A 12,364-nucleotide genomic window follows, 5' to 3' on the forward strand; every position below is an offset into this window, starting at 1 on the left:
TACACACCATTTGTGCCAAGCGTGAGTAAGGATGTAGAAAGAGTCATGCCCTAAGTGTACCATTAAGATAAAAAGTCTTTAGACAATGTATTTATTTGCAACTGAAAAATCAAGTCCTGCACAGACTAAGATTTTGGAAAGAGAAGGGGTTACAAGCCCACTGTACCACACAGAAAAACACAGTACAGGTATCGGTGACTTGATCATTTGTATGTAACACAGCTGACACATAAAAGATTCTGAAAGCACTACCTAGAACTAGATTATACAACTATTTATCTTAATGTTTATTGCTGTCCACAAACCTTTCTGATTTGTTGGGTCTGACCAAGTGCATGCTGCATGCTGGTATTTTGTTTTGATTGTGGAGTATGCATCTGAGGTGCTGTCTGCACCAGGCCAGAGGAAGAAATAGGAGCAGGTATTTGTGATGGGGTCTGTATTCCAGCTTGTGATTGAGCCTAAAGGATGAAGATAAAATATTTGCATTATTTGTATCTCACAGTAAGTTACATCATGTAAAAATCTGTTGCACACCTTATGCAGAATAGCAATAAAATGTATTCTGGGAGGGATGAGTGTGAACTGTACAGGAAACCAAACTGTTACAGCGTTTGGTACTGGGGAATTCCCAGCTAAAAGGTGATGTTTATTGTGCCAACGGAGTTTAAGACAAACTGGGGGGAGCCCAGCAGATAGTGATGAAAATAACAGGGGACAGAGAGAGCATAAATCTATAAGAAAGGACTGTAAGAACTGTCTTGAGTAACCAGAAGACAAACCTGATGATACAAGAAAAAGGTTGCTTTTAAGACCATGGTAATTTTTAATGGCCAATGAACAGCCAGAAGTGTGTCCAACCTCATGAAAATAATTTAAATGTAGTGGAAAACTTTTTGGAGTATCGGTGAAGTAAAATACCAGGACAAGCTGCTTAAGGTTGTTAGAGAATTCTAGCAGGGTTTTAGAACAATTTACGTGGAGAGCTGGGTGTGTAACTCCTAGGAACAGTTCTTGCACTGCACACTGGGGCCCATCCTCACCAGAATTTTCCACCCCTCATAAAGATTGCTGCACGTGCTGCTGCACAGGTTTGCAGCTAGGCCCACAGCATGCACAACAGCCACGGACACACTGCAGCTGGAAGAATATTTTGCTGCCATGATGGGTGGCAGTGGAAATTCCAGCAATGCCACTGGGAAGTGCATTACTGCTTAATTCTACCTCAGACCAACAGTTACACTGACTCAGCTTGGTCAGATTACTCTTACACCTCTGTATTTATAGCCTGTCTTGGTTTAGGCTGTATTTATTCACTACCTGTAATCAGCCTAGAAATAATACTTGTATAATAACCATGGTTTCTTTTTCCAAGTCCACAGGAGAGTTCTACAAACCTGGCATTCGCATTTTAAAATATGTTGAAGCACCACCACACAAGGCAGTTCACATGTTTTGCAAACAGGGCTATCTCAAAACAAAGTACTGACAGTGTAGCTCTTTATTACAGTTTGCAGTTAACAAAATGATGGTATATGCTACTATAAATCAAATTCTGCATGCAGGCAGTACATGGTAAGACAACTGCTTTTCAGGAAAGAGTAACTGGGAACAAAAGTTGCAGAGAAACAAGTATTAGAAGCAGGTATTACAAAATTGGCTCAAGCTTTTCTACTGTTTCCCTTAAGCAGAAAAAGGCTAAGCCTGATTTTTAAGTTAATACTTACAAGCAGCACATTTACCTATTTACCTATTACACCAAGTAATGAAACACTGCCCTGAAGGTTACATGATAAAAAAATAGAAACACTCTTACCTGCAACTTGATATTTCCAACTGGTAACTGCACTGCAGTAGCAGCATTCGGTGCCTGGATAGACAGTGGGAGGAGCAGCTGGGCAGTTCCTTGGGTAGTTAATAAAGCTTGAGGCTGGGCAACAACTGCAGTTTGTGGCTGCCTCTGTGGACTAACATAAAACTGAGAAATGGCATTCTGGGGTTCAGCTTTGGCCACAGGTATCTCCTGCTTGATAACAACCGCCTTTTTGGCAACTGGGTTCTGGCCAGCGGTGTACACTGACTGTCCTAAGGAATGGCTGGGTACAGGTACAGACTGACTTGTACTTGAGCAGTCAGCAGGAGCAGTTTCATCTTTGACAGCAGCACCAAACTGCTTCTGTTCCAAAGTAGCTGAGTTACCAAAAGTCTGAGACTGTTGCTGTTGTCCTCTTTTTTCAACCTCAAGTTGCATTTTCAATACTTCCACAAGTTTTTGCTCTTGTTCCAGTTTTCTTTTGAGCTCTTCGATCTGTTTTTCTTTTTCTTGAAGCTTGCGGTCCTTTTCTGCTACATCAAACTCCATGGTTGAGATGCTTCCACTGCTGCGACTCTGATTGTCCTCGTTTGTATTTGCTCTCAGTGGTGAAGTACTTAGGAACTGGGACGGTGACATCATGGTCATTTCTGGGAAAGTGTCTGCCATACTCGTGTCATCTGTGCTTAGACTCGACTGTTCGGAAGGAGAGGGAGATACGGGCAAGGGAGAGTTGATGTTCTCCGTTTTTACTGCTTTGCTGCCAGATCCAGTGGATGTTTTTTCTGGAGGGAAGCTGGGTGTCGTATTAGCCACTGGTTTATTTACTGTTGCAACAGGAAATGCCACAGTCACTTCCCCAGTGTTACCTGTGGCCCCACTAGAAGTGGTCACTGTCACAGAGGTACTTGTAGCAACCCCATTGTTGTTAAGATCTTGGTAGGTTTTCAGACGCTCAATAAGGTCTGTTTTTGTTCCAGACACTGGTAATCCCCTCAGCTTCAGCTCCATTTTAAGCTCTGCTACCTGAAATAAAATAAAATAAAATGAAATAAAACACTATAATAAAAAAGGAAAATATTAAAAGTGACTGATATGCATTCTTATTACATCTTAATAATGAAAATTATTTTCGTTAGCATATTTGCTATTTATTACACCTCTGGGTTCTGACAGCATGAACACGTTTCCATGACTTCCTACTTACTTTAGTGTTTAGGTGGCTAAAATCTCAGCAGTGTTCAGGTGTACAGTGAATAGTAGCAAACTGATGATGCTTTTTTAATAAATATTCAACATGGAAAAATGCACCTACAGCTCCAGTTCTGAGCTAAAAACCTCTGAAGCAAACAGGCAGACAACGGCAGCAGTGCAGATAAAAGCAGTGAGCAGCAGCACGCTGAGCCCCTTTGTTACACCATCAGGACAGACAGATCTGTTTCTGAGAAACTGTATCAGGTCAGTTGATGAGTCAATAGACCCATCAAACACAAAAGGCTCTTCTGCTAATTAGCAACCAAACAGTTACCCTATGTGCTATGTGGGTTTCTTTTACACAGACAGCATGAGCAGTCAAAATTACTTTCTGACAGAAAAATGTTCTCAGTTATTTCCAATAAGCTTAAACACAAAGTAAAGTGAAAATATGTTGAGTGTAAACTAATGCTGTGCTTCAAAATATCAGTTAAAGAAAAGCAATCACAAAGAATGCTTCTATTTTCATAAACATGCACCACAGTTAACTGCAGAGTTGGGGCTCTCTGCAGTTAAAGCTGCCTCTAATAGAACAAAAGGTAGTGACCTCAGCAGTATTTCAGTACTCAGCTGGCCTAGAATTGAAGTTGGAGGTGTTTTTTATTTGGAAATGATGAAAAGTCACAGCAATACATCTCTAAAACCCACTGCAATTTTATGTTAAATAACTCTCTAGCCAATGACTATCAGCTGTTTCCCCCAGTCTGGTACCCTCTACACTTGAAAGAGTGTTCTAATTTTTCTCTTTTTCAACAATTAAGTTCTGAACTCTTAATCAGAATGGATTTATTGATATAGTGGTAAAAGCACCACCAGCAGGTCTGCAAGGAAGGCTTATGTTCGTGTTACCACATCAGCAAGAATACCAATACATTGTGCAGAAATAGGTAAGTGAACAGCTTTAATCACTGCAAAGCACAATTTCAGGTATTAACTTAAATATCTTTACAAGCTTTTAGTTAAAAAATTAAAGACTGGAAAACTTATTTCAAACACTGTTGTTTGAATTGCATCTTATAGACTTATTTCATATTAAAAGATTAGCTTCAACTTAGGACAATACATTACTGTCTTAAGAATTTGATCTTCCGAAATTTCTTCTTTTTATCACTTCAAATCTAAAAAAACCCTCTCTCCCTCCCACCCCTCACAAACCTTGGTAAAGGCAGAGAGAAAGGAATTAACTGCCCACTAGATGTCCCTACCCTGCCGCTGATATTTGGCACATTCCTGCAGCTGCTGAATCCTAAACCCCACAAGCTGCTTCAGATCCGTCCCTCAGTCTTTATTCCTGCTAATGTCTTTCAGAAGGAAGAAGATCCCTGCAATGCCCTCACAGTGCAACCTGAACACACTACACAGTTTGTAGTAACTTCAAGAAACTTCAGAATTTAGTCTTCATTTTCAGATGATGTGTTGAACTCTGGTAAGATCTTTCCTATTCTCTTTTTTACAGTCTTATTTCTATTTATAGCAGTGACCTCTCAGAATATATTTTTATTAGGGCATCTTTTAATTTATATTGCTTAACTAAACCTCTTCACTGAAATTGTCATGAGGAAATTACTGCTCCAGTGTTCAAATCTGCTTGAGCTGAAACTTCACATGAAGTGAACCTCACAGTTTATCTAAGGTGTCATAGTGAGTGACCTATACAATGTGTTTAAAATTCCTCCTCTTCTAATTCTTTGGGAAAGAAATGTCATTTCTGGAATATATGCATATAAGGAATCAAATATTTCAGTCCAGGAGAGCTGTGTATGAAAACTTTGACAATCTTATTCTAACCAATTAGGAGGAAAGGACAGTGTTCATTGGTACAAATTACCAGGCATATTCTCGACAGTAACAGTTCACAAGTTATGAATTACAGTAATGCACAGGAATGGAGAAATTCTCTTATCTTTTACCTTCAAGTCATCCAAGCTGGAAGGCAGAGGACCTGGTTTCCTGCTGGGAACATTACTGTTCTGTCTTGGTGAGCTGGCAGCTGATGTTGGGGTACTGTTGTTCAGAGTATTCAGTGGTGAATTCCCATTGTTGCTCTGTTTGTCATTCAGTGGCCTTCAAGTAACAGGAAAAAGAGGAATAAGAATGTCAATGTTAAATATATTATGTTTTCAATCAAGAGGCTGTGATTCTCAATCTCATGTCTGGGAAGTTAATGAACAAATTAACTTTTTTACAAATCCATGCTTAATCTAACACATTATTGTAAAGTATTTTCAGTAAAACCAAACAGACAAGAAAACAGAGGGTAGTATGATGCTATTTTGTTTTGGTTTTGGAGTTAAGCATACCAATTTATGCTTCATAATTTTGATTATTGTCATGGTATCCTTGAAGAACACTATGGACTGCAAACTCAGTTTACACAAATTAATCACCAGCCAGGGCAATTAGTCAGTTTTTTTGTCTGGTATCAATAAACACCCCCAATACTGAACTCTGTGTATCAACCCTTCCATAGATGTCCAATGTTCACACACAGTATGGGACTGACATAAAGCAGTTCACTTTGAAGATGATGCATTTTTATCAGCTGCACTCAAGAATCTCATATAAGGATTCTGAAGTAATTGTAAAAAATTAAAAATGCCACCATTTACACTAGGTACCATAAGTCAGCTCTTTTATTTCGTTCAGCTGATTTATGAAGAAATGTTTCTGAAATGTCACTAAATGGAACATAAGAAGCGTGGGCAAGCAGGCAGAAACATCGCCAGTCCAAATGTTAGGATACATGGTAATTATAAATACAACCACAGATGGTAGCTTCAACTTTTCTAGCCTCACTTGCTGAAGAAAAAGAACTCAGTGAAAACTCATTTTAAAAAACCAGCTGAAAGTCAATTTGAATTTAGGGTTGTGTGACTGTGGCACGTTATACTTTAAGCACTTCTAGGAAAAGATTGGCCTTAGAGGATGAGAATGAAACTCTGCAGATAGTCAACTTCTTGTTTTGTTATGGGGTATTGGCAACTCTTTAAACATTTATTTCTGACTGGTTCTACCTATAAATCAGTGAGTGTACTTCTCACTGTTAAAAGTGCTAAAGATCAGTACTAATGAGGGGCTCATATAAGCATTAGAGATGAGGCTATAAACAACAGACAGATCTTATAAAATTTAAAATGACTGTTATTTGTAAACTGCAAAAATGTGGTTTGTGAATTTGATGTAAAACAAAGAAACCCACAAGAATAGCATATGTCTTTGTTAAAGACATGGTCTGCAAGCTTCTCTCCTGCTCTGCCTACCTATGTCACATTTGAGTGAAAATGGTGTCAAAACTTTGATTTTGCACAAATGCTTTTGAGTTTCACAAATATGCATTTGGTCAGGAAAAATGCATCTGACAGGTAAGATGTTCTGCTTCCAGGTCACATAAAAATAACTAGGACCACTTCAAGGCTTATGAGACTTCAGAAATAATAATACCCACAGTGATGCACAATGCCATTTAAAGTTTTCTTGGGTTCCAACTGTCTCTTTAATGCTTGCAAACCACGTTTACTTCTAAAGCCCTAAGCCTCTAACTGATATATGTTTTTCTATAAGGACACAAACAATGCTTCACATACTTCAGCGGTGCAGGCAGAATTGTCTGGTAGTTGTAGTGTTGTTGCTGTTGGCTCAGGATCTGCAGCTGCAAAAACAGTTGCTGCTGTTGTAGCAGACGAGCATAGTTGGAGTCCATCTGTGGCTCATTTTTCTCACCTTTCTGATCAGGTGGAATATACTGATGGTATTTCAACTTTTTCACCCTTGGCTTTGGTTCTTTACATTTCTTGCTCCGATGTTTATCGTTTGGGTTCTTTGGGTGGCTTTGCTGTTTACGGATGGAAAAGATCAAAACAAAACCACAACAGATGTCACTTAAAGCAGTTATGCATGGCTCAGAGATGCAGCATACCAGAGCACTTTTACTGTAGAGAGCTGCTGAAAACAATTGTCCTTGAAAACACCCCCAAATGAACCATCCTTGGAAGGGTAACATACTCGAGCCGGCTTATCCCTTGCACAAGTAGGGGTCATCAAATCACAGTTTGTGAATGGTTTTTTAAAGGTGGCACAGCTAAGGAATTCAACTAGAAATGACCTGTCCTTGCAAAGAGGCATTCCTCTTAAGCAGGTAAGCTGAAAGCCACTTAGTGGTTTGTGGAAGTAAAAGCCAGAACTCTAAATTCCCTCTGTAAACATCGAAGGTACTTAGAGGTTTGGACTAAAAGCATGGATGGACATTACTATTAATTACAGGCAGCAACGTCTTCATTAGCAATGCCCCCTCAAGTGGTCAAACTCTCTTACCTTACAAGCTCTTTGAAATTATTCTGAGGGAAAAATTGAAGGCAGTTACCTAATCATACAGAAGGTATCAAAGCAGAAATGCTGTGTTGATCCATGCACATTGACTACACAGACAGCCTCTTTTGGGGTGTATCTGAATTTGTCACTGAGGTCCTGCATTAAGTAAGCTGGTACAAATCCAGTGATTGGAAAGGATATAGCCAAATTTATATTAGAAATTGACTGCCAGAGGTCATCCTCATACATTTAACTGAGTTTATTTCGTGCAGGTAAGTTGTCTACGTACATATATTCATGTAGTCTACATACATATATTCATAAACACAGCTGAAGACAGTGAAGTTACTGAAATGAAACATTACAGACACCTAAAAGACATCCCCTTCTAACTGTATTTGAAAGGGTTTTCAGTGCTGCTGGCTAAGTCAGTGCAGAAAAGAGAATTGAGTAGGTTTTCTGATATTCAACAAGGATACAGCAACTTCTCCCTCACAATGCATTCTGCTCATACATTAAACCAGCCAAAAATCGTCGTGGAAAAGGAGCAATGCTCTTCACTGCTTTGGTTACAAGCAGACTATGCATGCAGTGACTCCCTTTCTACTCAACTATCCTCCATACAAAACTAGATTAGAAGGCAGATAGAAATAGAAAGCAGAAACTCTATATTGCAAAATCCTAATTGTCCTTATTTCTTAAAAATTTCCATAGCAATGTAATGTATAATTCTGCCTGAAAACTTTTTTCAGCTGTACTGTAAGGCCCTCTTGGAATAATGAGCTGGTCCCCACAAGGGTTACAGCTCACCTGAGCACACAAAAGCTTTGAGTCACCAGAATGCTCCCCTGCACACCAGCAGAAGTTGTTAGCTACAGGCACTGTAAGTTATTTGTGTAGTTTTCCACTAAGCACACACTGTGTGTTTAGGACACACAGATGAAGAATGCTGTCCTCAGGGCCACAGTTCAGGCACCCACCTTCACTAACGTTGGCCCAGGCTTTGCTGCAGATACAGTGGTTGTGGTCAGGGTGGTTGCAGCAGTGGAATGCGTCACGGGCTGTTCGATGGTAGAGGGAGTTTTGAGGAATTCAGGAACTGGAGAGGTTAAAGGTGGATACTAGTATTAAAAAGATATAAGGAAAAAGAGAAACATTAAAAACATCGACCACCTGAGTAACTGGAAAAAATGTGAAAAAGTTAAGACAATTTACTATCATGTCAAATTCACAAAATAATTTTTGGAGGAATGGTGAAAACAGAACTCCTGTACATGTGTACAGGTATTCTAAAAGGGTACATTTTGGCACTCTTCAAATATAGCAAATAAAAGAAAATGATTTCTTACTTTGACTTCTTATTAGCTAAGAAAACACTGCTTTATTACTATAAAATTGAGGCCTTCAGTATTTTTTGTCTGTTGAGTCAGATTTTTGTGTATACACAGAGAGTCTTACCACCCAAACAAGTACTGTCAGAAAAGCATTGCTTTCATAAAGGTCAAGCTTCAACACACGCAAACAAACTTGTTGTTTCAGAATGATCATGCAACAGGACAGGAGGTGTATTTTCACCCTTCCTATGCCATTTTCACAGAACCCCACCTCTGACTGTGCCAGGAGGTGGATTTCTTCTGTATCTTATGCCAGCAGAAGTGCAAACCCAAACTTTGCTCATCTTAAATTTGTCATACCAATTTTTACTGTGCTGAAATTGGTTTGTGATTTTAAGTCTTACAGAAACCTTATGATTTCCTTCTGTGGTGAATATCCCTCTGTTGGAATATAGACTCTACATTAACAGATCTGAGTCCTTGTGTTCCTAGATACACAAAGAAATTTTTACTCTTTACTCACAAACAGATTTTCATTCTTTACCTGTTACAGGTAACTGTGCTAACAGTTTTCATCAGTCTTTCTTGGATACAAGTAATTGAAAATGTACAGGATATTCCATGTAGGGTCTCACTGCATCCTTACAGTGGCATTAGCCCTTCTACTGGAGTCATCTCTTCTGACAGTTTTACAGAGGATGTCCACAGTAGCTCCCTGGCTGCACTGCTGAACACTGCAGCCCAGCTCTCTTCCTTCCCAGTTTTCTCTTGAGTCAGGAGTCCCCAGGTTTCCACATTTCTTTGTCATGGGAAGGAGGGCGTTGTGTATTTTTCTTTCCAAGCACTATTCATTCTATTGGAATTGCATTTCTTTCCTAAAAGCCAAATCAACCAGTTCTTTTTGCATAATAACAATCCAACTGTGTGCTGACTACGCCTTCCTACTTTTGTTAGGTGACCCATTCTTGTGTCAAGCTTGTTAACGGTAACATGAAACCAGAATGTCCCAAATCAACTCCCACAGAGCACTGGTACCAAAGTTCCCTCTCAGTCCAGGACTTCCCTTTCTGTCTCATTTCTGGTAATCTACATCCTCATTTTCCTAATGTTTAATATCATCCAGTAATAAATCCAGCCAGATGACATCAGTTGCACTTCCATTGTTTAAGAAAGCAATTAGATCACCTAGTACACTGTTCCTTTTATAAAAGCCCCTTCTTTATATTCCTATCAGTAAGCATCCTGCCTCTTCCAGATTAATTCCAAGACCTCTATTCTAATTAAGTCCAACAGGTACTTATTCCTGTTTCATTTCTTCCTGTACCTTTCCCATATTTTTCGATGAGATTGCACCACAAGGGACTTATTGGTACATATTTTGTGACACTGTGTCCTGGTTCATTTGTATTTCTGGGATAGCAGTTCCACAGCTGCCAGTCTGCATGAACAGAGCTCTCTGACTTTTGCTTACAATTAATTTGTAATAAATTTCCATTTTATCTTTGTGTTTCATTTAGACATTCTGCCAAGAGGCAACTACAGCTGCCTTCCCATAACCCAGCAAAACACCAGTGGGTTTGATCCCTCTGTCTTGCAGCTCCTAATGATTGCTTTACTAAAGAGCAGATTTACCATGCCCTCCCTGGTAACTGCAGCACTGTGCACATGCCTGTCCTGGGCTCCTGTCACTTTACAGTGGCATGCTAAAGATACAAATGCTTCTATTTTTATATCCAAGTTGCAGAATGTTTGCTCTGGAAAACATCTGATATCTGCAGTGTCTGTTATTTGCTGGACTTGCACAATAATTGGGAGGGGAGGTTAGAGAGACTCAGCCTTTAAAAAAGGATTGTGCATGCTGTATTCCAACATATTGCATCCCTGTTGCTATCCAGTTTAAAAGGCTTATTCGAGTTACAGCAGTAAAATTTTAAAAACCACTTAGTTTGTCTTAGAATCAAAGTATCAAGTACCATATTACCACAAGGCACAGAGGAATTAAAATGACCTCATGATTTTCACTATTTCTTAAGTAAACGTCATTTTAAATGTTTGCTATTTCACTTATTCATTGCATAGTTTTGTACTATTCTGATCCTTCTTGAACCCAAACAACTTGATTTCAAACATACTATTTAGTAACCCATTATAGGTTAGGAAAACAAATCCATGATGACAGCACAGCAAAACTCTTCAAAGTGGGAAAGTTAGTAAATTTTTTTAAAAGCCCAAACACAACCAAAAAACCAAAAAAAGCAACCACCAAAACCCCAAATTACCTCTTTTCACATTGTGTGAAAATCACGGTGTTAAACATTTTCCTCTTGCCAGAGAGTAAATTATTTCTCCTTACACTAGTCATTATCCTAACCTACACACAGAGCTTTTTACAGACTTCCCAATTTAACCTGCAAGTGTTAGATGAGGCAATGAACTGTGCATGCAATTTACTTTATATATTTTTAAATGCAAAAAAATTGGATTTCACAGGCCTTGACTTCTTAACTTGATTATTTCATAAACTAGAAATTATTTCATTTGAACAGATCTCTATTTCCAAATAATATCACTTCTTCACCTTTTCTGCTAGATGCCAACAAGACTCTAGCAGGTCAACAAGCTACAGAGAATGTATTAAGAAAACAATTATTCTGTGCAATCAAGCAAAATTCTTCTGTTCTTCTTCAAAACAGCTGTTTTGAAGATAACTGTCTAATATCTTCTGAACTGTGAATCCCCCAATTTGATCTCTTTGGAGCATGACTAAAATGCCTGATCTTTACCAGATGCAAGTACACTGGTTTAAAGTAAGTTTTAGGTCATCAGTCAACAAGAGCTGAAGTTTCTCAAAATTATGTTACATCCTCTGAAGTCTGGAAATGTGTGGAGGAGGAAGCCTTGAAAAAAACTCTGGCTGCACTTTGCTTTATTCAAAACAGTCTTCCTAGTTTTTTGTTGTAATAAAATTTAAAATTTATCAGAGAAAATTAAAAGAATAAAGGAGCCATTCCCAGACACGTCTCCTGTAGAGAACTGCTGTGCTGTTATTCTTTAATTCAGAAGGTGAGCATCGGTTTTATTCTGCAGAAAAGCAGCTTCTCATTTTACAGAAGTTACATTACAGAAGTGGCTGTGATATGAAATCCACAAGCAAAGGCTTGAAGTTCTATCTGAAGCCCTTTTTCTATCAAGTTCAAGTGCCTTTTTGTTTCTGCAATCACAGATCTCTCTTATACTTCCTACTTGGAAAGCTTTTGGCATGTATTGCTTTGAGTATTTTTATTTAACTCTCCATTAGGAACCTAATTCCTTACTCAGGAATCTGATTTCATGTGGTTTGTTTTCAATTTATTCAACACAAATTATGTTCTCTCAACGTGAAACCCAGCACACATCTTAATTTGTGTGTTAGGGAACAATGAAATAAAATGGACGTGCTGTACTTTGTGTCCAACATTGTTTCTGAATATGAACTTTGCAATACCTTTTCTATCTACTGTGGTAATAAGAAAACCAAGGAGAGTAACACCAGATCCTGAACCACTGTCAAGTGTCCATGGTCATAAAGACAATGTAGTTGTTGGAGCATTAACAAGAGCTGTCCTTTTTTTACTTATTTAACAGCTGACTTTTACATTACTTCCTGCACTAAGGA

At 38.7% G+C, this 12,364-nt stretch overlaps 1 protein-coding gene across 3 annotated transcripts in view; it reads right to left on the reverse strand.

Moving 5' to 3' along the window:
• MRTFB (myocardin related transcription factor B) overlaps window positions 1–12,364 on the reverse strand; it is a 69,297-nt gene that overhangs the window by 10,883 nt on the left and 46,050 nt on the right. For 2 of the 3 annotated variants that reach the window (XM_063414834.1, XM_063414835.1), the window contains 5 exons: window positions 8,356–8,496; window positions 6,652–6,899; window positions 4,978–5,131; window positions 1,817–2,839; window positions 306–461 (listed from right to left, as the gene is read on the reverse strand). In XM_063414834.1, coding sequence (XP_063270904.1) covers window positions 306–461; window positions 1,817–2,839; window positions 4,978–5,131; window positions 6,652–6,899; window positions 8,356–8,496 — 1,722 coding nt within the window. The remainder of the gene's footprint in view (window positions 1–305; window positions 462–1,816; window positions 2,840–4,977; window positions 5,132–6,651; window positions 6,900–8,355; window positions 8,497–12,364) is intronic. The other variant, XM_063414836.1, reaches the window with a different exon arrangement.

This window comes from Prinia subflava, chromosome 17 (genome assembly GCF_021018805.1).
Source record: "Prinia subflava isolate CZ2003 ecotype Zambia chromosome 17, Cam_Psub_1.2, whole genome shotgun sequence".
Taxonomy (NCBI): domain Eukaryota; kingdom Metazoa; phylum Chordata; class Aves; order Passeriformes; family Cisticolidae; genus Prinia; species Prinia subflava.